Source organism: Microcebus murinus, chromosome 4, assembly GCF_040939455.1.
Source record: "Microcebus murinus isolate Inina chromosome 4, M.murinus_Inina_mat1.0, whole genome shotgun sequence".
Taxonomy (NCBI): domain Eukaryota; kingdom Metazoa; phylum Chordata; class Mammalia; order Primates; family Cheirogaleidae; genus Microcebus; species Microcebus murinus.
In genome coordinates this window covers 83,828,469-83,854,842 of record NC_134107.1, presented here as the reverse complement: position 1 = coordinate 83,854,842, position 26,374 = coordinate 83,828,469, and the positions used below count along the sequence as shown (strand labels likewise).

Below are 26,374 nucleotides of genomic sequence, written 5' to 3'. Positions count from 1 at the left end.
CAAACTAGTTCAACCTCTGTGGAAAGCAATATGGAGATACCTAAAGTGATACAAGTGGATCTACCATTTGATCCAGCAATCCCATTACTGGGCATCTACCCAAAAGACCCAATGACACTCTACAAAAAAGACACCTGCACTTGAATGTTTATAGCAGCACAATTCATAATTGCGAGGCTGTGGAAACAGCCCAAGTGCCCATCAATCCAAGAATGGATTAATAACATGTGGTATATGTATACCATGGAGTACTATTCAGCTCTAAGAAACAATGGTGATATAGCACATCTTATATTTTCCTGGTTAGAGCTTGAACCCATACTACTAAGTGAAGTATCCCAAGAATGGAAAAACAAGCACCACATATACTCACTAGCAAACTGGTATTAACTGAGCAGCACCTAAGTGGACACATAGGTACTACAGTAATAGGGTATTGGGCAGGTGGGAGGGGAGGGGGGCGGGTATATACATACATAATGAGTGAGATGTGCACCATCTGGGGGATGGTCATGCTGGAAACTCAGACTTGTGGGGGGAGAGGGGAAAGGGCATTTTTTGAAACCTTAAAATTTGTACACCCATAATATGACAAAATAAATTTTAAAAAAAGGAAATCATCGTAAGTATAAAATTCACTGGTAACAGTACACAGACAAATACAGAATATTCTAATACAATAAATGTGGTGTGTAAACCATTCATATCTTCAGTAGGAAGACTAAAAGATAAACCTATTAAATATAATAACAACTATTTAAGGTGGGGTAAAAAGATATGAATAAATAAAATGTAAAAAAGTAGGGGAGATGTAGTTAATTTAAAATGTAGAGTTTTATCTTTTTTTGTAATCCGAGCTAAGTTCTCATCAGTTTAAAATATTGGTTATAGATATTATTTGCAAGCCACATAGTAACCTCAAATCAAAAAACCTAGAACAGATACACAAAAAATAAAATGCAAGAATAAGCACATTACCAAAGAAAAACACTTTTACACAAAGGAAGAAAGGAAGGAAAGGAGAAAAAGAGTACTGCAAAACAACCAGAAATCAAATAATAATATGGCAATGTAAGTTTTTACCCATCAATGATAACACTGATTATAAATAAACTAAACTCTTCAATCAAAAGACAGAGTAGCTGAATGAATGAAAAAACAAGACCCAAATATGCACTGCCTATACGAAACTCACTTCATCATCTATAAAGACACATATATAAAAAAAAAAGAAAAAAAAAAGACACATACAGACTGAAAATAAAGGGATGTAAAAAGATATTTCATGCAAATGAACACCAAAAAAGAACAGCAATAGCTATATTTATATCAGATTAAACTGATTTAAAGATAAAAAAAACTGTAAAAAAAAAGACAATGAAGGTCATTATATAATAAAGGAATTAATTCAGTTCAGCAAGAGAATATAACAATTATAATTATATACACACTCAATGCTAGAGCACCCACATATATAAAGCAAATATTATTAGAGCTAAAGAGAGAGACCTCAATAAATAATAGACTTTTGACTTTCACATTTTGGTTAATACAACATCATCCATGTAACATAAGAGTGAAAAAGAAAAAAGACATAGTGTATTAGCTGATGGGATGAGAAAACCATGTGGCATGTATACTGCAGCAAGTTACAAAAACAAGCTGATAAACTGTGGACACAAAGCACCTGTACATAAGTATCATTAACACTTTGCAGTAGATACCACCGTGGTTACTGCTTCATATGGATGCACTCATGTTCAGCCTTTATATTTGTATGAAATTGGCTATACAACTTTAGTGCTGGGCTCTGAACATCTCTAATCATCAGGGAAATGCAAATCAAAACCACAATGAGATATCACTTAACCCCAGTGAGAATGGCCTTTATCAAAAAATCTCCAAACAATAAATGCTGGCGTTGCGGAGAGAGAGGAACACTCCTACACTGCTGGTGGGACTGCAAACTAGTTCAACCTCTGTGGAAAGCAATATGGAGATACCTTAAAGCGATACAAGTGAATCTACCATTTGATCCAGCAATCCCATTGCTGGGTATCTACCCAAATGATCCAGTGACACTCTACAAAAAAGACACCTGCACTCGAATGTTTATAGCAGCACAATTCATAATTGCAAGGCTGTGGAAACAGCCCAAGTGCCCATCAATCAAAGAATGGATTAATAAAATGTGGTATATGTACACCATGGAGTACTATTCAGCTCTAAGAAACAATGGTGATATAGCACACCTTATATTTTCCTGGTTAGAGCTGGAACCCATACTACTAAGTGAAGTATCCCAAGAATGGAAAAACAAGCACCAGATATATTCTCCAGCAAACTGGTATTAACTGAGTAGCACCTAAGTGGACACATAGGTGCTACAGTAATAGGGTATTGGGCAGGTGGGAGGGGGGAGGGGGGCGGGTATATACATACATAGTGAGTGAGATGTGCACCATCTGGGGGATGGTCATGATGGAGACTCAGACTTTTGGGGGGAGGGGGGGAAATGGGCATTTATTGAAACCTTAAAATCTGTACCCCCATAATATACCAAAATAAAAAAAAAAAAGCCCAAATCATTAAAAATCAACTTCAAAATATCAGTTCTCCCATCCCTGAACTTGTGCAAGATAATTTTTTTAATGTACTTGGCATCAAGTAGACTGATAGATTGGTGCCAAGTCAGACTTCTTTATATCTGAGTATTTACTTTCAAATAAGAGCAAGCTTGCTAAATGTAGCTCTAAATCTAACTTCGAATGAAAAATCTCTAAATGCATGCTCTAAATACAGAAATCTTATTAGTTCAACTACATATGCATCTTTATAATTACAAAAATAAAATGTTATAATAATTGACGCACTATGAAAGCTATTTAAGTATAAAAATGACAATTCAAAACTTAAGTAGTGAAACTCACAGTTAAAATACAAATATTAAGTATGTGTTACTAGAAAACTTTAGGAAGAATGTTATCTTCATGCAACAAATATTCATAACAATTTCAATACTAAGGTAAGACAGAAAGTAGAGATTAAACCATATTAAGATAAATTTGGGAGAATTGTTTGGTACACTAGAGTGAGTAAAAAGTAAAAGTGAAGCCTAGTTGTCTTAGGATTGTCTGGGAAAATAACATTGGACTCTATCTTCTCACAGTACTATTTCCTTAAAAACTACATAGTTAAGATAAGAGTGGAATGTTTTATCTGCCTAGTTTGCTATGAAACCCCTGATTGTTGGGACTTCACTTAGCCTGCAGAGCCACTTGTTGGTATGCAAGCCCTGGACCTATGTAACTAAAATGAAACAGAAGTTAGGTGGAAGACTAAGATTATGGCTTCTCAGTACCAAGATGACCCTCACATCCTTGGCTCTCATCAATGGCAGTTGGGGCCCAGAAGCAAAAGAAGATATATACATAGGTGGCTATTGGGCCTCCCCTTAAGATGAGGATAATGAGCATTCTGTTTTTCTTGCCTTGTTTCCTTCTCTAAAGTCTCTAAGGCTGTATCTTTTCTATGTTACTGTATTCCCTTCATTAGATGATTGATTTAAGCTGTGCTAAATCATATTTCCCCAGAAGTTGAATGAGAGTAGAAGTTGCAGAAGCCAGGTTCTGTTGATAATAGAACTTTAATGAGAGGGCTCTTGAACTTCTATTAATAAGGTTCCAAAAGTAAACCCTCTCTTGAATTGTGACCTTTTATTCTTTTAACAAACTTTTAATTCTTTTCAACTTTTTTGCTTAAGCATTGTAAATTTTTAGCGTTTTTACATATTCAGGTAGTCGCCAGGTTACAGATGACCTGACTTATGGCATCCCATACCTATGAACGGGCTCCCAAGGCTCATATCCCAAGGTATCGTATGTATAATGATACATAACAATTAAATACTTAAATTAATAATTTGGGAACTAGTTTCTTCTGCACATATAGACCAAAAAAAATGTGCATGGCATAAATGATTTATTGGAATAGCATCTTTACACCAGTGCCTAGCCACATAGGTAGAGATGCAGTTAATAGAAACACAAAAACAAAGAATCTGAAGATCCAGAGCCAAGAAAGTTTATGACAAAAGAATTAGCTAAAGCCTTTGGTCTCATTGAAGCAGGATTTGCTAAACTTGAGGACCCTAACACTGAGGGGTTTATAAAGGTTTACCATGGAGTTAGTGAGAATATCAGTTGCTAAAAGGCCATTTATGATGAAAAAAAAAAAGAAAAAGGCTGTGCAAAACCCTAGATAGCTTTTTAAAGAAACCAGCTTCATGGTAATCTCCCCTCCTCCAGCAACAGAAACAAATCATGGTTCTCCAGCATCCACTCCGTCCTCTCCAGCACCATCTCCACCATCTTCTGATTAATGTCAGCCTGCCTTCTTGCCTCAGAAATGCCCCTTCTAGTAAGCAATACATTGATGCAACATTAGGTGAGCATTAACTTTTAATACTCTTTCTTGAAATTTTTCCTATCTCCTATTTAAATTTTTTTATGTTTGTTTTTGTGTTCTGTTTGTTTGAATTAAAAGAAAGAGCACAATAGTTTCTGTAACTTATTATCACAGTACAGGGTATTATTACAACATTTACAATGTTACATTATATTATTATCAAATAATACTCATTAGGAATATGAGTTACATACACATCTGACCTAAAGACATTCTCAGGAACATATCTTCTCTGTAACCTGGGTGACCACCTGTATATATAATAATATATATATGGGCACACACGTGTGTGTGTGTTTTCGTAAAAATATAAAGAACTTGAGTTTAAACATTAAAATAAATCAGATTAAAAATAAACCTAGATCAATAGTCTATTTCTAAATAAAATATTCTCAGGTTTACCACAGATATCAAGAGAATATTTTTGAAAGGCTGGCCTGTATACCACACACACACACACACACACACACACACATATATAATTCTTATATGTTATTGGTGGGAGTACTGAAAAATAATTAGTTCAGGTCAGCTAAAGAGGATGGAAGGAAATGACTCGAGGAAATGACTCGAGGAAGGAAATGACTCGAGGACAGACATTATAAATCTAAGGGACATGCAGGACTTTACATTCTTTCATATACTAAATGATTTAACACTTTGTATAAGAAAGGGAAAACGAACTGGAGAGTTTCTTTAGCTGGTATAGATGAAGAGAAATTAAGATCTTATTTGTTCTAGAAAACATTTACAGTTATTTTAATAAATATACAGAGGGTCCCTGAATTATGATAGTTCAACTTAAGACTTTCTGACTTTAGGAGGGGGTAAAAGCAACATACATTCAGTAGAAATCATACTTCGAGTACTCGCACAACCATTCTGTTTTTTACTTTCAGCACAGTATTCAATAAATCACATGAGATTGTCAACACTTTATTTTAAAATAGGCTTTGTGTAAGTGATTTTGCACAACTATTGGCTAATATAAGTTTTCTGAGCATGTTTAAGGTAGGCTAGGCTAAGCTATGACGTTTTGTAGGTTAATTGTATTAAATGCATTTTCAATTTAAGATATTTTCAACTTATAGATTTATTGTAACATAGCCCCATGGTAAATCAAGGAGCATCTGTATGCTCAAAAAAACCCCATTTTTATAAAAATGTGAGAATGAACATTAAAATTGCAAAACAGACAATTAATAGTGAAAGAGGGGAAACTTTATTTTATAAGTATTGGCTGAAATTGCAATAAAATATGAAACTACAGTGTTACATAGAAAAATATAATCTAACTAGAATGCCTGTAAATTACCAAAGTAAGAATTTTTCATTTTCTGACCAATGAACTTAAGTTATGGTTCATGATTCCATGCCCCTGGAATACTGCACATTATTTAGTATAACATTTATGCCTGGGGGGCAGCTGCAGTGCAAAGTGAGGAGCCCATCCCTTTACTCAGCCTGAGTTTAAATCTTAGTTCTTCTTCTTACTGGCTTCTTAGGCCAGTTATTTAACTCTATCTCAGTTTCCTAATCTGTTAAGAGATGAAAATAATAAATCTTATTAATAGAGTCTATAAAAATTAAATAAGGTTCCTGATTATAAAGCACTTAGAACAGTTTCAGGCACACAGTAAGAGATCAATAAATGTTACTTCTTCTTATTTGGGGTCAATAAAACATAACCTAGAAAATATATTTACATTATTGATGGCTAACACTTTTCTATGTCTCAATAATTTAAAAATCTGTATTTTCCCCAATTTTTATAATATTCATTCATGAGTAAAATGATATGAAATATTAACTACTTGTCTCCTATAAGCTAATACAGAAATGTAAATTATATATACGTGTGTGTCTGGTATTTTACAAAATGTTAAATTTTGTGACATATTCAATTGTATAAATTACACTTAAAGTAGCCATAACAACATAAATTACAGAAGTACAACAAATATATTTTGGATGAAATTGACAGTGTTCCATGTTATTTTACTAAATTTAGTGAATATATTAAGATAAAACTATCTGGCTCATTTTAAGTTTGTTTAAGGTAAAACTGAAATATATTGTGTTAAATGAAACTAAAATTTTAAATAAAAGCTTGTACTGTCTTTAGTTCTAAATAAAATTTAATGTTGTTTCCTTCAGGTTCAGTAGCAACATTTCTTTTTTAAAGGTAGATTGTTTTTTTAGGTTACCTGAGAACTGATCATACGCTGAGAGGAGCGAGCAATATTGGCAGGCAGACCAAAGAAACTGGGTTTGTCATCCTCTGGAAGCTTTTCAATGACAGCACGATAGTCCTTAATAAAAAGAAGTGGAAAAGCAGTTTTTCACTAAAGATTAAACTTATAACCACTGAAATCAGAAAGAATGGATATTGTGAAATATTTAATTATTATTCATATTATATATATATATTTTTTTAGGTAAATCTCACTTTTTCTCTGTATATTAACTCAGTTTCCCACAGGAAATATTATATCATGAATACTTCTTCATAGTTCAGTTATTTGATACTATATTTTCTTATCCTTATTCCTACATACAAAGGGACCGACCCTGAATTGTTTAAAACAGACATATTTAAATGGCTATGCCTACAATGTATAAGACACTATGTTAGATGTTTTTAGGAAAGCTCTATAAGGTTTTTTTTTCCTGTTACTTACCCAATTAAGATACATATTCCAGAAATCTGTGTTTTTTTTGTTTTTTTTTTTTTTTTTGGAACTTAGAGAAACCTTAGAAACTTACAGACACACCTGGTTATGCAAGCACTGCTTTGTAAATTAGTTTATTACAAAGTAATCCCAGTTAGTCTTCAGTTTGCTGGTGAGCTGTGATAAAAATGCATTGATAATCCTATCATTTCATCTTAAGAATTACACTAACCATTGCATAAGATTGACTTGCTAAACATTCATCTGAATAGTTTACTTATTTATGACTTTAAATGAAAAACCAAGTATAGATTTAAAAGATTTATTTAGTTTGGCCCAAAGATGGGAATTAGTTTGTTTGTTTTCATGAAGAGACAAGTTATTTTAAGGCAGTTATTACATATGCATCTAAACTGTGTTTGCTGAAGTAAGGGTGGGGAGACTCATTCTCTGGCTTCCCATCATTCTTTCTCATTCTTGGAATCTGCCCCTGAAGTATTTCCAAAGAGACAGGTTCCAAGAAGCCCAGAGCCTGTAAATACGTCAAATTTTGAAAGTCATGATGTCCTTTGCAAGTCTTCCTTTCCTTTAGCTCAACATTTTTAAACTTCCTCAAGGTATTCAATCACAATGTACACATGTATAAATGTATATGTGTATGTATATGAGTTTATGTGTATATGTATGTACATGTATGCGTGTAAACAAGCATGTGCATGTTTTCTCATCATCCTGGAAAACTTTTGGCATCTCCTTCTAACTCAGTTAGATAGAAAGCTAAACAGTGAGTCTTATAAATCATCCTATACACTGAAAACTATTACTCTTTGTAGAGTTATACACTTGGTTCATTTCAAAATAGCTATGAAATCTTTTCATCTAAATTGGCTAGAGTCTTCTGTCTACCTAGAACGACACTTATATGTTAGGTAAATAATTAGTAGCTGCTTTTTGAGACTGATTTAACCTTATTTAGACACAAAAGAATATATACTATATGATCCTATTTATATAAATGGTGCAAAAACAGGCAAAAGTAATCTAGGCAGTAGGAAGTCTAGGATACTAAGAATAATGTACTCTTAGTAGGAGAGTAACTAAGTAACTAGAGAGGAACATGAGGAGGGCTTCTGGGGAGATGATAATGTTCTGCTTCTTGATCCCAGTGATGGCTACTCTTATGCAGTCAAGTTACAAAAATTCATTGTATTGTACATTTATGATGTACATACATTCCTGTATGAATTTTTTTCAATTTAAGCTTCAGAGGCAAAAAACTTGTTGGGGCATACTACCAAAAACAAATATATGATAAATACCTGATATACTGTTTTTTTTATTCACTCTATGGTTCTCCTACTAGAAGGTAAACTCCATAGATGCTTCCCTGTATCAACAGTGCCTAGACCAGGGCTAACATTGAACAGATGCTCAATCCGTATTATTGAATGACTAAGTAAATGAAAGATACTAAAAAACAAAACAGATGGGATACTAAAAATAGCACAGAGAATTACACAATTGAACAGATATATATATCTTTATAATTGGTGAAAAATGTATAATTATAATGCTCTGTAATAAAAACATTATTTGGGCATTTATACAAACATGGGTTTATGTCAAAATAAACTAAAATTAAAATCTTTGGGCTATATTTAATACTATTTTCTGGAAAGGATGACTGCATTCTAGCAGGCTTTTATGCAATGACTCAAGGAAAAAAGCTACAGCTAGCTAAAATAAATACACATAAACAGAAACATTGCTGGGAAAGACAGATAAAATAAATCCCTTTTATATATTTAGACCCGCTTTCATTTACAAGCCAGAAACTGAAGACAGATATTTGTTAAATAATATTTGACTTTTTTCACATTCTTCAATATATCAGGGTACACTCATGCCTGCTAGGAAGTAGCATATTCTCCCATTCTGGTTCTTTACTGCAGTTCTACAGTCTTTGAATTTTCCTTGGTTACTCCAAGATTTGCCTACAAGCTAGTCTATTATCATTATGATCAATCAATCTTCTGTAATTACCCAAAAGTTTATAGGACACTTGACTAGAGTTTGGAGAATCAGGCCATGTACTGGAAATAAAAATATTATAAACTGAAAATAATTACTTGGGAATTTGAAAAGAAATAATATATTTAACAATGTAAGAAATGATTTGAGGCCGGGCGCGGTGGCTCACGCCTGTAATCCTAGCACTCTGGGAGGCCGAGGCGGGTAGACTGCTCAAGGTCAGGAGTTCAAAACCAGCCTGAGCAAGAGCGAGACCCCGTCTCTACTATAAATAGAAAGAAATTAATTGGCCAACTAATATATATAGAAAAAATTAGTCGGGCATGGTGGCACATGCCTGTAGTCCCAGCTACTTGGGAGGCTGAGGCAGCAGGATTGCTTGAGTCCAGGAGTTTGAGGTTGCTGTGAGCTAGGCTGACGCCATGGCACTCACTCCAGCCTGGGCAACAAAGCAAGACTCTGTCTCAAAAAAAAAAAAAATGATTTGAGTATCCATCTGGTAATTGATTGAAAATGATTAATTTTACTTACCAAAATGCTGCAGGATTTTGGTAGAGATATGGAATATGGAAAAATGTTCTTGTTCCTTTGGTTTAATACATCAGTTACCGAAGAATTAAAAAACTGTTTCAGGTATGATTGAAGAACTCTAAGGTCAAAATAGTTATCTATACGTCCTCCATAAATAGCATTTTCAAGTAAACCATGCACAAATTCCCACTGTACATCTTTGGTACCTATAATTAAAAAAAAAAATCTTTATTAATTTCGTTTCTAAAATGTTAACTAAAATCCTGGCTCCAGTTATCTTTTCAGGATATAGCAACATATACATAATACAACTAAATCATTTCTTTAAATGATCATTAATAGCAGAAACTAATATTTATTGAGATTATTTAATCAAGTGAAATTTTCCACGCATAAACTCAATCCTCATAGCAAACACAGAAGTATTAATATTATACAATTACACACGTGGAGAAATTAAGGCATAGGGAGGCTGAGTCACCAAAATGAAAAAGTTACACAATCCCACACAGATCTGAATTGGAAATGAGTTGCTCTGAAACTAGAGCCATGCTCTTATCTGCCATACAATACCAGCTAATTAAGTTGAAAATGCCTTAAAAGAACCTATGTAAACATCCTTTTATACAATGTTTGATGAAAAAACACAGTTCATAAAATAATCTGATTAATAGGGAAACTCTACAAAACACCTTCATACATTATAGTCTTCTAAACATCACAATTATTTACACAGTCAACTATCCATTTTCTATTGTAACAGAAATGTAGTATAAAAAAACACAATGGAGCTTTTTCTGTAAGATATTTCATTTTGCAACAGATACATCCTCATAATAACAATTCATTGGTAATGTTGCAATGTAATAATTAAATCTCAGATCTGTGGTAAATACAGGAAACATAACTAAAACTACTTAGTTAACTTTGTTGTTAGCATTACTAGTTTATTTCTATTTCGTTACTATAACATTAAGACACAATCACAAAAATCAATGGCAGTATTACTACATGCCTTGGGACATAAGTGATTTAGGTTGCCTCCCGCAGTTATTAAGGGCACCTACATAGTGGAGGAATAATTAAATTTGTTTTCTGCCTATATCTTTTTAACAGTGGCTAAATAGCAAAGGACTTTGCCACGACTCAATTTTCTAGTTCTGCCTTGATACTTACTAAATGATACATGAGTAATGGATATGCCAGTCATTGATAAGCCAGTCACTAAGGAATAGATATATTAGTGTACCTTTCAACTTATAAAACAGAAGAATCAGCCATTATATGAAATATTGTATAGCATTTTTATAAAATTTTTTCTTTCTTTTTTTTTTTTATTCATCAGAGTCTCATTCTGTCACCTGGGCTAGAGTGTAGTGGTGTCATCATAGTTCCTTGCAACCTCCGACTCCTGGACTCAAGCAATCCTCCTGCCTCAGCTTCCTTAGTAGCTGGGACTACAGGCATGTGCCACCATGCACGACTAATTTTTTCTATATATATTAGTTGGCCAATTAATTTCTTTCTATTTATAGTAGAGACGGGGTCACTCTGCCATGCCTGGCTAATTTTTGTAATTTTTTTCTTTGTAGAAACTGGGTCTCACTCTTGCTCAGGCTGGTCTTGAACTCCTGAGCTCAAGCAATCCTCCTGCTTCGGCCTCCCAAAGTGCTAGGATTACAGGAATGAGCCACTGCATCTGTCTAATTTTTCTTCTTCTACCCATTGTTCTCAAAACAAATTTTATGTTGTTTAGGATAAAAGGAAATGAATAGAACTTAAATTACAACAATAGCAATAACAGCCAACAATTATTGATAGATTAACTCAATATATTAAATGTACTAATTTTAAATGCTTTATATGGTTTTTCTCATTAAATCTGTCAACAATTAAACTGAGGTAGTGCCTACTACTATTCCTATTTTACAGTTCAGGAAACTCAGGCTTAAAGATTAAGAAACTTGCTCTGGGTTGCATAGGTATTACTTTATACAAATTGGTCCTGATAATTAGAACTTTATCTCTTTTTCACATTTAATTCTATGTATACAGAAGCCCCTTGACATCAGCAAAATTTGTAATCGTAAGATTTTTACAGTCAGATTTTTGCCATGAAATTCATTATCATTTTAGAGCATCTGCCTTTTATTTATCATTTAATGGTGTGATACATATAAAGGTTGCAAGATGCTATTAATTAATTATTAATACATCACAACTTGAAACATAATGATAAATCATTCAAACTCTGTGTTTTGGCTTCATCATCTGCAAAAGGGCACTAATAATACTTGCCTCATAGTGGTATTATAAAGTCAAATAAAAGTTCAAAAGGATTTTGGAAAATTACCAAGTTTCCACACAAGCTAAAGTATTAGCAGTATTAGTGTGTATCATCCAAAATATTCTATGCCAAACATTAAAAGCAATAGCTTGTGGAAGTCAGAAAAGTAGTTACCCTTGCATGGGTTGGGGGAATGTTGGGTCACACATAGAAAGGAGTAGGTAGGAGGTGCTTTTGGAATGCTGAAAATACTTTGATTTCTCATTTTGTGCTAGTTACATAGATTCAATTTATGAAAATATATGGAATTGTACATTTATGTGCACTTCAGATGTATAATTCAAAGAAATATTTTAAACAAAAAAATTCACTTGGAATATTATTTGGCATTAATAATGGTGAACAAATATGTACCCTATGACCTAGCAATTATACTCCTATATATATATCCAACAGAAATATATCCATATGTTCACGTCAAGATACAGTAGCATTACTCATAATCATCCCAAACTGAAAACTATCCACATGTCTATCAACAGAAGTATGTATAATCACACAGCAACAGCATACTATGTAGCACTAAGAATAAATGGACAACTATGTACAACCACATGGATAAATCTACCAAATATAATGTTAACTGAAAAACCTAAAAACTCAAGCAGACATGCTGCATGTTTCCAGTTTTACAAAATCAGGCAAAACTAATCTATATAGTTAGGTGTCTGGTATCTACCTCAGGAGCAGGGATGAGGAAGCTGGGGGATGGTAGTGACTAGAAGGCAGCATTACATGGGGTAGACCCTGAGGTATTGGTAGTATTCTGTTTCTGGATTAAGATGCTAACTATGACTATATGGGTGTGCTCAGTTTGTGTAAACATTAAGGTGTAATTTTATAAGTACTTTTTGTACATACGTTGCACTTCATTAAAAAGGGTTTTTTTAACCTCAAAAATATAAAAATTAAAATGAGAATTAAGCCACATTATAGGTGCCCATCCTTATCCTTTTGCCAAAGAAAAATTACAGAATAATTTCTGATGTCATTAACTCAAAGAATAATTGAGTGCCTATAATGGACTGGGCACTGTTACAGGTATTAACGATATATACAGTAAAGAAGACAAAGACCACAGTTTAATGCAAATTACACTCTAGTGGGAAGAGAGAAACAAAATAAGAAAATGAGTAAACAAGAAGATAAGCCTAATACATTAGGTTGTAGTAATGTATTAAAGGAATAAAACAAAGGGATAGAGAATGACTAGATTAGATTCAGTGATAAGGAAAAGCTCTTCGAAAGAAGATAGTGTAAGCTGAGAAGTGAATAATAGGAAGAAGCCATATAAAGATGTAAGATGAGATTATTTCAAACACAAGAACACCTACTAAAATCTTCAGGTAGGAACAAATTTGGCTTGTTTGAAGAACAGAAAGACGACAAATGTGGCAGAAGGTTAAATGGGGAAATTATATGCTTTGGTTTGCTTTTCTAAAGAGTAAACTTATTTACAGAATGAAGAATGTTTGAAAGGGTGCTAAAGTGGAAGTAAGACAACCAGGTAAGAAGGTATGGCTTGGATTGCCAAGGCATTAATGAAGCTGAAATGAAGGGAATAGAATCATGATGTGATATGGAAATGAAAAGGACAGAAATTGCCAAAGCACTGGATGTTTGAGGATGAGGAAATGGAAAGAATCCATGGTGACTAGTAGGCTTTGAGCTTTAACAGTTTCATGAATGGGCAAGGGGACATCTACTGAAATGGGGCAAACTCAGAGAAGGGTGGTTTGGCAGAGTGGCAGGATTTGGGGTAGACAGGAAAAAGAAACTGAGAGTTCTGTTTTGAAGTTTTAAAACATTTTTAAGTTTAAGATTACTGTGAACATATTCTGTTCTCTAACCCACCATCGAATAAACTCTAATGTTCTCTTGCCTTGGCCCTGTACAATAAGCTTTAGAGATTAGACTGTTCCTGTCTTCAAGCAGACAGAGAGCTAGATGGCCTTAGGAGATGAGATTGTCTTATCTGCTGCACTACTTCAATCTATTATTTGATTCCTACTTAATAATTTCACTATGAACCCACAAATCTTTGGTACTGACCTTATTCTGCTATACTCCTCAATTTTAACAGCCCCCTTGAAGATACCTGAATCATTCAGTTAAAGTCTGAAACATTCTGAAGGCCATAAAGTGAAGCCAAGGTCTTTCTAGCTTTCTGCTTCCAGAGAGCTACAAATGAATAAAAAATCTAACAGGTTGTATAAAAACCAACAACCACAATAGATAACATAAGAACTCTCAGATAACACAGGCATGGCGGTCAGAACATAAAAAACAATATAAAAAACAAAACACAAATTTTGTGGTAAGGAGTTGAGCCACTTATAAAGAAGCCATATAGTTGATAGGACCTCAAATAAAAATTTTCATTAACACCAGAGATAAAAATTTTCATCATTAGAACTTACCATCAAAGAGTCTGTCAATAATGTTATACCCAGCCCGAAGATCTGATAAAGAAAACTCATAAAATTTGGTCCAGCCCTGTCAAAACAATTTAAAAAATAGTAAAGAACTAAGCAATGTTCAAAGATATATATGTATGCATCACTGTCCTTACAATCTTAAATAAAACTAGCAATATATACTAAAAAAATACAACTCCTAAGAATTTTTAATAAAAGATATACACAATAAATCTACAGTGAATTTTTCAAAAAACAAATTTACTGACCACAGCATGAAAAGTCCTTTTTTATCATATTAGTTTTAATCACTTAAGTACATGGCAACATAGAGAGAATTTTTTATTCTACTTACTGTGTACACATTTCCTATAATTTTTTCCACAAACATAAAACAGAAATATTGTAAAAATGGTCCCAAAAGCATAAAGCAGTATCTGTATATTCATTCATATTGAACCACAAAGCATTAATATTTGAACTAAATAAAATTATACCTATAACTAATAGTTACAATATTTGTATAAATAGAACATTCATAGGGCTCTATATTGTGTAGAGAATAATATAAAACATAATTTAAAATAATTTCTATGGGGCCTTCCATTGACTGTAACTAATTAGCCCTATGTAATAAAATAAATTCAAATTAAAATATATTTAGGCTTGGATATTATTTGGGAATACTGATGCATATTTTATTCATTCATCACTCAAAAATATTTTTAAAATGTATATTATATGTCAGGATCTGACAATATAAGAATAAAACAAAACATAAATAATCCCTGTCTTTATGCAGTTTTCAGTCAAATGTAGGCAAGAGTACAGCAGAGGCAATCACTCAAATATTTATACAACTATAAACTATAGTAACTTTGATGGAAAGAAACATACTTGAATTGTTTGTATATGTGTTTATCTGCACACACACATATATACACATACATGTATGCATACACACATATATACTTAAAGGAGATCTGACCTAATCAAAGAGGTAAGGGAAAGTCACCCTGATGGGTAGCAGGTTGACACAGAAAAATAGACAAAAGTAGACAGATTTGAGAACTAGTTAGAAAAAGAAAACTAACAGAATTTTTGCATTGGATTGTAATGGAAAGTGAGGATACCAAAAAAAGAGCTGTTAAGAATAACTTCTAAGGTTATACCTTATTCAAATGGATTGTGGTCATTCATTAATAAGTGAAACACTGAAAGAACATGAAGTTTGGGAAGAAATATTATGAGATCGCTAACCAATTATGAGATGACTAAACAAAACTCATTAAACAGAAACTTATGGAGTACCTGATATATACCAGGCACTGTTTTGGTCAATGACCATGTAGCAAACAACAAAAGAATCAAAAATCGTCTGGGTGCAATGGTGGCTCATGCCAGTAATCCTAGCACTTTAGGAGGCTGAGGCAAGAGGAATGCTTGAGGACGGTATTCAAGACCAGCCTGAGCAAAAGTGAGACCCTGTCTCTACACAGTACATGCCTGTAGTCCCAGCTATTTGGGAGACTGAAGCAGGAGGATTACTTGAGCCCAGGAGTTCGAGGTTGCAGTGAGCTATGAGGAGGCTACTGCACTCCAGCCCTGGCAACAGAGTGAAACTCTGTCTCAAAAAAAAAAAAATGAAGAGGCAAAAATCTGTGCTCTTGGGAAGTTAGTACTTCTAGGACTTTATCCAGAATACGTGGATTTTCAGTTATCTTTGAGACATACAGCTGGATAGGTCAATTATTTTATATATAAACCTAGAGCTTAGAAAACTGGTTTGGGTTAAATGTATAAATTTGGGGATCAATAACATTTGGATAATTATTTCTAAAAATGAGTATTATGAAAACAAAATGTTTAAACTTCACTTACTAAGTAATAATATTTAAGAATTAAATATCTGTACAGGATATGTACCCATAAACAGTTAACAAAATTCCCATAATATTTTAACTAAACTTTCTCCAACTCAAAACAAAGTCTTAATAACATTTTTATATCATTCTATTAGACTATATTTGTAAAAAGAAATGTTTATTTCCTTAAAAAGTTTTAAAATACCTTAAAGATCAATATTTATAAAACACCCAAATTAGAAGACTGCTGCTATCAATATTACTTAATATATATCCCTATGATATGGTCTCTAGTAATTAAATAGTATTCTATATTTTGTCTACTTTTACCTTCAGTGTTATGACTTTTATAAGATCAAATTTATGGTGTGAAAAAAAGGGACATTCTCAAACTTTTTTTGTGGGAAAGTGAATTGCTATATATCCTCTATGGGGAACAATTTTGGTAATATTTACAAATTTTAAAAAATATACATATTTTTTGGCCCAAAGATTCCACTTTTAGGAATTGGCCACTATAAATAAGTATTAAAGGAAGCACATATAGAGGTATCTGTTGCAACATTTCTTTTTGGTAACAGCAAAAGTTGAAAAGAATTGTATGCCCATCCAACAATACAAAACTCTTAAAAATCGATATAATGTAATACAAATAATATTTTTAAATTAGGCATTAAATAGGTACTTATATTAACAATCTCAAACATATTGTTTAAAAAGCAAGGTTCAGCCCAGGCACAGTAGTTCACTCCTGTAATCCTAGCACTCTGGGAGGTCAAGGCAGGAGGATTGCTTGAGGTCAGGTGTTTAAGACTAGCCTGGGCAAGAGCGAGACCCTATCTCTACAAAAACCAGAAAAAATTAGCTGGGTATGGTGATGTGCACCTGTGGTCCCAGCTACTAGGGCGAGTGAGGCTGGAGGATCTCTGTACCCCAAGAGTTTAAGGTTGCAGTGAGCTAAAAGAATAAAAGAAGGAGACTCAGTTTCAAAAAAACATAAAGGTTAAGAACTGTGTTTGCAATACGCTACCATTTGAGTTAAAAGAACATATGTATATATAAATTAATAAAATGTTTGTATTTTTATATAATATAAAGCACACCCAAAAAAAGTTTAACAGTGGATCCCCTCAGAACAGAAAATAGTGGGTGGTAGGGGAATAAAGAGGAAGGAAACTAACTTTTCATTGCAAATCTTTTTACGGCTTTTAAATTTGTACCATGGGCATGTATCACTTAACACACACTGGAATCTAGTTTTCTCAATAAAAGTCCATCATTATCAGTAATCTTCATTAATCAGTCAGGATTAACTGATACCGTAGGTTAAGTATGGATATCAGAGAAGTTAGAGGCAAAGAATTTAGAGCCTAGCCGTTTTGGAGCTCTTTACCTTTTTAGGCGTGATTCATTGACCAAGTTAATTATCATAAACAAAATGTATTTTCCTCCTTTGTAAAATGAAAATAATAAGTGTCCCTTTCCCATAAGCATAGTATGAAAATTATAGAAACAACACAATCCTACTATTGTTCACCATTTCATCTGTTTGACAAATATTTATTGACAGGCTACATGTCAGTCACTGTGTTAAGTACTTCTAAACATTTTTGGATTTAATCCCCACAGTAAAGGTAAATATAATCATTTTCCCCATTCTACAGTTGAGGAAACCAGTGTTTATTAGGGTTAAAGCAACTGACCCAAGGTCATACATCAAGAAAATTCTAGAGTCAGGACTCAAATCCAAGTCTAACTCCAGAATTTATGCTCTTATTTAAACATGTAACTGAAATAGAGAGGGAGACTAAAAGGGGGTTAGGGTGAGGTGGAAAGGCAGTTTGAGGAGATATTTTCCTCCACAGATGTGGGCCAAGTTGAAAAAAGAGGAAGGGAATAATTTAAAGATGAAAGAGTGATGCAGTTTATGGCTGAGATAGGCATTTGGCAAGAAAAGCTGACCATCAGTATCAGATATGACTGCCAAGGCAACGGCGAAAAATGCAATTTATTGGTGGTGCTAACAACAATAGTTAGAGCCTATGGTGAAAAAGAGCTTGATGGATTCAAGATCTTAAATAAGCCCAGCATGACTGAAGTATATAGTATAAGTGAGACAAAGGGCCCCAGAGGAGGCTGAAGAGATATGTAGGTCTTTTCTTCTGAACTATGGCAAGAAACTCGCATATTTTTTCCCAATCACAATAGAAAGCCATTTTATGCATCTTTTAAAGCAAAGTAATGAACTAATCAAACTTATATATTAGAAGGATAATTCTGGCTGCTAAATGCAAAAAGCAGGAAGAACAGTTAGAAGCCTAGCTCAGAAAGTCAATACAGGTGAGAGGTCATGGGGTTGGAAAAAATGGTGAAGTGTACACATTTGAGTTATATTTTGGAAGCAGAATCAATAAAAGTTGATAATGGATTGGATAAGAAAGCTAAGAAACAAAATATATCAACAACAACTCCTGGGTTTTTCACTTGAAGCAGAGGGATATCCATGCCTTTTTCTGAAAAGGGTATACTAAAGAAAAAATTGGTATGGGAATTCAGTTTTTTTAATTTAAGATGTCTGAGAATCATAAACCATGGCAATACCTAACACTCACTGAGGCCTTATGATGGGTCATGAATTGTTCTTAATACTTTAATTCAATGAAATGTAAAGTAGGTAACTATATACTGTCTAGAAGATTAGCCAGAAAAGATCAGATTGGAGATATAAATTTACAAGTCATGAGCCAAATTATGATTAATCCTAGCTATTTATACTAAATTGTAAAAAATTCTAAAATAAAAAAAATGTAAGGCTTAAAATACATCCAAGACATGTTCTACTTACTTGTGGAATATAATTTCTTCTTTCTTGACATGCAGCATGAAACCATGCAAAACTGAAGAGAGCCTGCGCTCGGTGTATATTATCTTTTCTGTTAATTTGCTCAGGAGTCCAAGACTCGTAAGTACGCATTAAATTCTTCTTTAAACCGGGAGGTGACTAAAGAGAAAAATTAATAGATCTCCTATTGCTAAAATCTTACAAATGAAATAAATCAGTATTTAACATATTTGAGAATGTGTTTTGAAGAAAATTTTCTACTACTTCCCAAGTTTGACTTATTTTATTACATTATTTTAAAATGTACAAATATAAAACTAATTTTAAACTCCTTCTTATATATACAACAGTTCATCTCAATTATAAATACAAAATAATTTTTAAAATTAAAAAATCTACACAACGAATAATATTCAAAATAACCAAGTTAGTTTTATGTAATCATTTAGGATTTTACTGAAATAAAATTATTTATAATTTATAATATGATATTAATTGTTATAGGGCAGGTGCTTGCATTTAATGTCAGTTTTCCTCACTAATTGCCAATTTCCATGAGGTCTTCGACATAGCATTTACATATAATATCAAACTAATCTTCCTTGTACATTAGTCCAAAGTTAAAATGGGTATTACCTAACATTGCAAGGCTTATAAACACAAATACAAACCCAAGAACTGAAATTGTATATTGGACTAGTACTAAAAAAAAGTTCATCCACATGCATAAGACATGTTTATATCATATTTTTAAATGATAAAAGAAAATTTTCAATTTACTGGAAAAATAGCAAAATAAGCCCCCCCCAAAGAATTCCAACATAAAAAATACATATATAACGTGGAATTTTCTGTCCATGTTATTTTAATAGCCTGTTTTAAAATGAAAATCTTTCTTCCAAAATGTTTTCTAACATAAAATGAAAAAATATAATTCAAATCAATACTTTCAGAATGCCTGCTACAAAAAAAATAGGCAATATAGGCCTTACTGATGTCTTTTATTTCTTAAATAAAAAGACTTTTTTGTTTAAAATAAAAATATACTATTGAAGTACTAAGTATCAAATTTATACTTTTAAAATGAAAGCTTTTTACATTTATGAAACATTTATAAAAAATTATCACAGACTAGGCCAAATTTTTTGAGCACTAGTCAATAAAACATGACATTAGTAGGAAACCAAACAACTTAATTTTTCTTAAAGGCACTGTACTAAAGATCATGCAAATTAATAAGTCACATACAAATACAGACTACTTGAAAAATAACAAAAACATATGTTTTTGAGATAAAATTATGAACTAAAGTCAAAGTTATATTCAACTTCAAATTCACAGACTTAGAATAGTTTCAGTATTCATGCAAGTAAATATAAAGCAATTGTATTCAACTTAAGAAATCAGGAATGAAAGCAATGAATGAAAGCAAATAAAAATCTAAAGAAAATATCAGGAAGGAAAAAATACAGAAAAAAGGCAGAAAATTCAATGAATAAAAAAGAATGAGAAAAAAGTAAACTCATAAGTATGGTATCATATGGAAAAAAATTTAAAACAATTCTGACAACCAAAAAAGAACAAAAAAGAATGAAATGGATTTAACAATTTTTAAAAATAATATGTATATGTTTGCACATATATATACAAACATGCACAGCAATAAGTTTGAACATCTCAATAAATTGCACTATTTCCTAGGATAGTTAAAATTATTTACATTGATTCAAGAAACAGAAAAATAAATTCACTAATAATTCAAAACAAATTGAAAATTTCCATAAAAGTACAATCAAATTACCTCCTAAAAAGATTCTGGAGAAGGTTGCACATTAAGTTAAAACATTCAAGGAACAATTTCCCTAGTGTATTAATTCTTCATTACTGAAATATTTACTGAGTTCCTCTTACATGTCAGATATTATATAATAAGTTCAAAAAAGCAAGCAAAAAAGTGGCACCTGCCATCATGAATCATACAATCCAGTTCTAGAATATAGATTAGTAGAAGGGTATATTTGGAAAGCAGCAGGAAAAGTTTCTGAAATGGTGCTTTCTTACTAGACCTTATAATGATATTCACTCATGAACATATTTCCAATATTTAATCATCTTTGCATTCCTGGATTAATACTTATCCTTTTCTTCCTGAAACTATCACCTTCAGATTAAAAATAAAAGTAGTACTGATCTAAAATAACAGGTAGTTACAAACACTAAGATGATAGTTTTCTTCAGAAAAAAGATCAAAGAGAAAAGTTTCTAAAAATTGAGAGAAAATGCAAGCAGAATCTCCTTTACCAGTATTTAAAAGTTTTAACTCAGCTTTATTTATGTTTATTAAGTTTATTTATGATTTTGATGAGCTATAAAATATCATTACAAACACATTAGGTTTAGATATATCAGGTTTGGGGTAGATCTACCTGGTATTATACATTAGAAGGATGGAAGAAAAGGAAGGACGGACTGAAAATCTAATTTACTAAGGTATGTCAAAAGCAAATGATATGAAAACTGGATATCCACATATAAAAAAATGAAGTTAGACCTTCACTTTATATCATATACAAAAATTAACTCAAAATATACTAAAGACCTAAACATAAGACCTGAAACTATAAACTCCTAGAAGAAAAGCTTCAGGATGTTGGATGTGGTTATGACTTCTTAGATAAGACACCAAAAGCACAGACAAAAAGAGCAAGAGCAGACAAATGGGACATCAAACTTAAAAACTTCTGTGCAGAAAACAATAAGAGTAAAAATATATTCCCCCATTTACAGAATGGGAGGATATATTTGCAAACCACCTATCTGATAAGAGGTCAGTAACCAGAATATATAACAAACTCCTACAACTCAACAACAAAAAACCAAATAATCTAATAAAAAATGGGCAACGAATTTGAATAGACATTTCTCCAGAGAAGATATACAAGTGCCCAACATGTATATGAAAAGACGCTCAAATCACTAATCATCAGAGAAATGCAAATCAAAACCTCAGTGAAATATCACTTTACATCCATTAAGATGACTGCTATTAAAACCACCACCACCACATAGCAAAGTATTGGTGAGGATGTGGAGAAAATGTGCAGTGTTAGTGGGAATGTAAAATGGTGCTGCTACTATGCAAAACAGTATAGAAGTCCTCAAAAAATCAGAATTATCATATGATCCAGCAATTCCACTTCTGAGTACATATCAAAAATAATTGAAAATGAGATCTTGAGGAGATTTGTGCTTACCTATTTTCATCGTATTATTCAAAATGGCCAAGAAGTAGAAGACCTAAGTATACACTGATGGATGAATAAAGAAAATGAGGTATATATATACAATGAAATATTATTATTCAGTCTTATGTAAATCCTGTCATAAAAACATGGATAAAACTTAAGAACATTATGGTAAAGGAAATAAGCCAGTTACAAAAAGGTAAATACTACATCATTCTACTAAAGGAAGTATCTAAATTATTTTCTTCCCATGTGTTATTCCCCCCCCCACAACAAAGTACAAAGTTACAGATGCTATATTATCTCTGTAATAAAAAGATTTTGACTGAATGGTAAAATAAATAAATAAATAAATAAATAAAAAATAAAGTAGTCAAACTTTAGAAACAGAAAGTAGAATGGTGGTTGCCAGGCGCCGTGGAGAGGGGGCAATGGAAGTTGCTGTTTGATGGATATGGAATCTCAGTTTTGCAAGATAAAAAGTTACAGACATCTATTGACAACAATGTGCATATAGTTAATGGTATTGTACTGTACACTTAAAAATGCTTAAGATGGTAAATTTTATGTTATACCACAATAAAAATGAAAAACAGATATTGTAATAAAATTTGAAAAGATTTAAATGAATTTTTCTATCACCTTATCATTTATGTATATTATACTTCATCTAAATATAAAAGAAGTTATGTGTTTTGTATAACAGATGGTTGTTTACAAAGCTTTAGAAGGCATGTATAGATTACTGCTCTCATACAACTAGTGATCCAAGTTTTAAATCTTCTTACCTCATATGTTATTTTCAAACTTGACTGTAGTAAGATAGGAGTAAAGTTGGGATGAACTTCTGCAGTGAGCCAAAGACGAAAGGTATTTTTAGGATGAAGAGTATTCAATTCCTTGTTTACAAAAACAATAAAAAACTACTTAAATATACATATCAATTTCCCTTTTATCAATCCATTATTAACAACTTTTCCTTACAAAATCTATTCTATGACATTCTGATATATTTCTCAATGTTCTGATTACATTTCCTGTAAATTTTATCTTTTCTATTACTAACTTAGTATAATAAATGAGAACTTGGACCCAGAGCAAAGGTAGACTGGGTTGAAAGCCAAACTTTTCCACTAATTTGCTGTGTGATCTGTGGGTTCTTTGATGTACACCATCTCTAAACAAGAATGATAAAACCTACCACATAGGATTGTATAAAATGCTAAAATAGTACCTGCTACATAATAAGTACAAATAAGTGCTTCTACAAGTACTATGCCTAAACTACCAGCCATCTATAGGCCTTCACATTCTCATTGGTTCAATCCATGCTTCAACATAGTTATATGATATTGGTCTCCTTTTTCACAATTTTTAGTAGCACTTATTGCCTATAATATGAATTTGAAACTTCACACCATACAAATTCATCTGCCCATGCCCTTTATACTGTACACTTCAGTCATTTATTCAGATTTTCATGCCTGTCTTTACTCATTGTATTTCTTCTGCCTATTATTCTCTTTGTAACCTGAAAACTTCTTACTCATCTGTCAAAATATAATTTAAATATCATGTCTTAGGGGAATATCTTCTACAACTCTTCACTACCACAATCCCAAGCAGAATTAATCACCATGTCATTTTGTAAATTCTCTTCTATAGTATTCATCATACCACAATATAGTTATTTATTAATGTGACTGTCTCTTCTAAACTAAGTTCCTTGAGAGCAGTTACAAATGCTATATTTAGCCAGCATGCAGCATAATGCCTGGGTTTTATCGTATTCAGCAAGTATCTTTAAACTGAATGAATGACACAAGAAAAATGTGATAGCTCTAAAGAAAAGTATAAAACTTATTTTAATATGAATTACATCTGACACATTCATTTAACATCATGTGAAATGTAGACTTAAGATGACCAAACAATGGTAAAAAAATGGCGATAAAAATATTGTTCTTGCTTTAAATTGTAAATGATGAAATGTATTTACACTTTAGGATTTCAAAATGTAAAGTTTATATAAAAATTTTCTTTGGGTTACCACATTTAAAAAACAATTTAAAAGATAAAAGGAATAATACGTTTAGGATATAGTTGAATTTATAATAAATTTATAAATTTATAACCCAAACAGCTCATCCAAACTTTCCAAGACAAAAGCAAATAAGCAATTGTTTTTTTTAAAATTTTGTATTATAATCTACTCTATATTTTTCAAAAAGTTCTAATTAAGTATGTTTTCAAGGTATAATTACATTTCACACAGATTAAGAGCTATCAATCAACCGTTTGGAACAGAAAGCAGGATTCAAGTATTGGCTGGTCGTCTTCACATGTTTTAAAACATAAGATACATCAGATATGGATTTTACATTTTCACACATTATTGATTTTTTGAGACAGGATCCCACTCTGTTGCACAGGCTAAAATGTAGTGGCATCATCACAGCTCACTGCAACCTCAAACTCCTGGGCTCAAGCAATCTTCCTGCCTCAGCCTCCTCCTAAGTAGCTAGGAATACAGGCAAATGCTACCACGTCCAGAAAATTTTTGTATTTTTTTGTAGAGACAGGGTCTCACTCTTGTTCAGGCTGGTCTTGAATTCCTGGCCTCAAGTGATCCTTCCTCCTCCGCCTCCCAAAGTGCTAGGATTACAAGCATAAGCTACCATGCCTGGCCCCACATTACTGATTTTTAAAGAAAACTGTAAGAAAATCACATGACTATTCATATATATTTCAGTTTCAACAACTATTATCTTTTTTTGATTACAAGTAATGAATCATCATGGTTCATAAATTCATTAATTCACTCATTAACTCATTTCAAGGTTTATTGATTACCTATTTGCTAAGGTGCTGTAGTTGCCAATTTATTAAGGCTGTACAAATTTTAAACACCTCATAACTAGGCTAGGACCTTCATCAGTATACTCTATTTTGTTTGGGTCTATTCTATAGGAATGCACAAATTTATTACGATTTTATTTATTTAGGACTTTTTATATATTTATTAGGACTGCAAAGATTTTAAGCACCTCACAACTAGGCTAGAACCTCCTCAATCTACTCTATACTCTATATACTACTTCTACCAGACAAATTAATTACTAACTCTCAAGTTAAAGACTTCTTTTGGCTAAGTCCCAGGACAAAAACTCCAAAATCTCCTGCACAGTTATCAGGGTATTTTATAACCTTGCCATCTAACTCCATTTCCCTACACTGTCCTACAAAGCCCTTCTAGTACTGTCGAAGACATCTTTTCATTTCTTGTAATAGGCATGCACATCCCCAACACTGTATCTCTATACTTGTGCTGCTGGAATTAACCATGTTACTCTTTACCTACAAATAGCTAAATCCCATTCGGCCCTCTAGGAACATCTTCTCTTCAGAGTCATCTCTAAGTACCCAAGACTATATTCATCTTTCTTAAATGAGCACCAGACTTAAACACAGGTTTGCATTTGAAACCTATCCAGTGATTTATTCTGTCTTAAGGTTACTTTCCTCCTGTGGCTAATTGAGGTAAATGAAGTGTTGGCTTCAGTTTACATTCTAGCGTCCTTAGCACCTAGGAAGTTCTGAGGTTCCTTCTGACACTCCACTATATCCTTTCTCCCTGTACAGATTAAGAGATCAAGAGCATAAAAAGAATCATATAAATAGGTCTTATATAATCTTTTAAAGCATCTTCCTATTTTTCTTTTGGAAAAATTCTCTGAATTTCCCTGTCAATCCTGATTAAAAATTTCTTGGCTTCTCTTATATGCCTTTAATAGAGAGATTTTTATAGACTTTCTGTTAACAACTTGTTTTGCACAATTGTACATATTTAAGGAAATACTTAAACTTAAAATGATTTCTCTAAGACTAATTTAAAATCATAAATAATGTATGACAGATTTTAATGCTGATATTCCTTGGAGATTACTGAATTCAGTA

General features: G+C 32.5%; 1 protein-coding gene across 3 annotated transcripts in view; it reads right to left on the bottom strand.

Annotated features, from left to right (window-relative positions):
• DYNC2H1 (dynein cytoplasmic 2 heavy chain 1) overlaps positions 1-26,374 on the bottom strand; it is a 264,459-nt gene that overhangs the window by 75,585 nt on the left and 162,500 nt on the right. For all 3 annotated transcript variants that reach the window (XM_076002468.1, XM_076002469.1, XM_076002470.1), the window contains 5 exons: positions 23,206-23,316; positions 19,176-19,331; positions 14,469-14,544; positions 9,702-9,907; positions 6,675-6,779 (listed from right to left, as the gene is read on the bottom strand). In XM_076002468.1, coding sequence (XP_075858583.1) covers positions 6,675-6,779; positions 9,702-9,907; positions 14,469-14,544; positions 19,176-19,331; positions 23,206-23,316 — 654 coding nt within the window. The remainder of the gene's footprint in view (positions 1-6,674; positions 6,780-9,701; positions 9,908-14,468; positions 14,545-19,175; positions 19,332-23,205; positions 23,317-26,374) is intronic.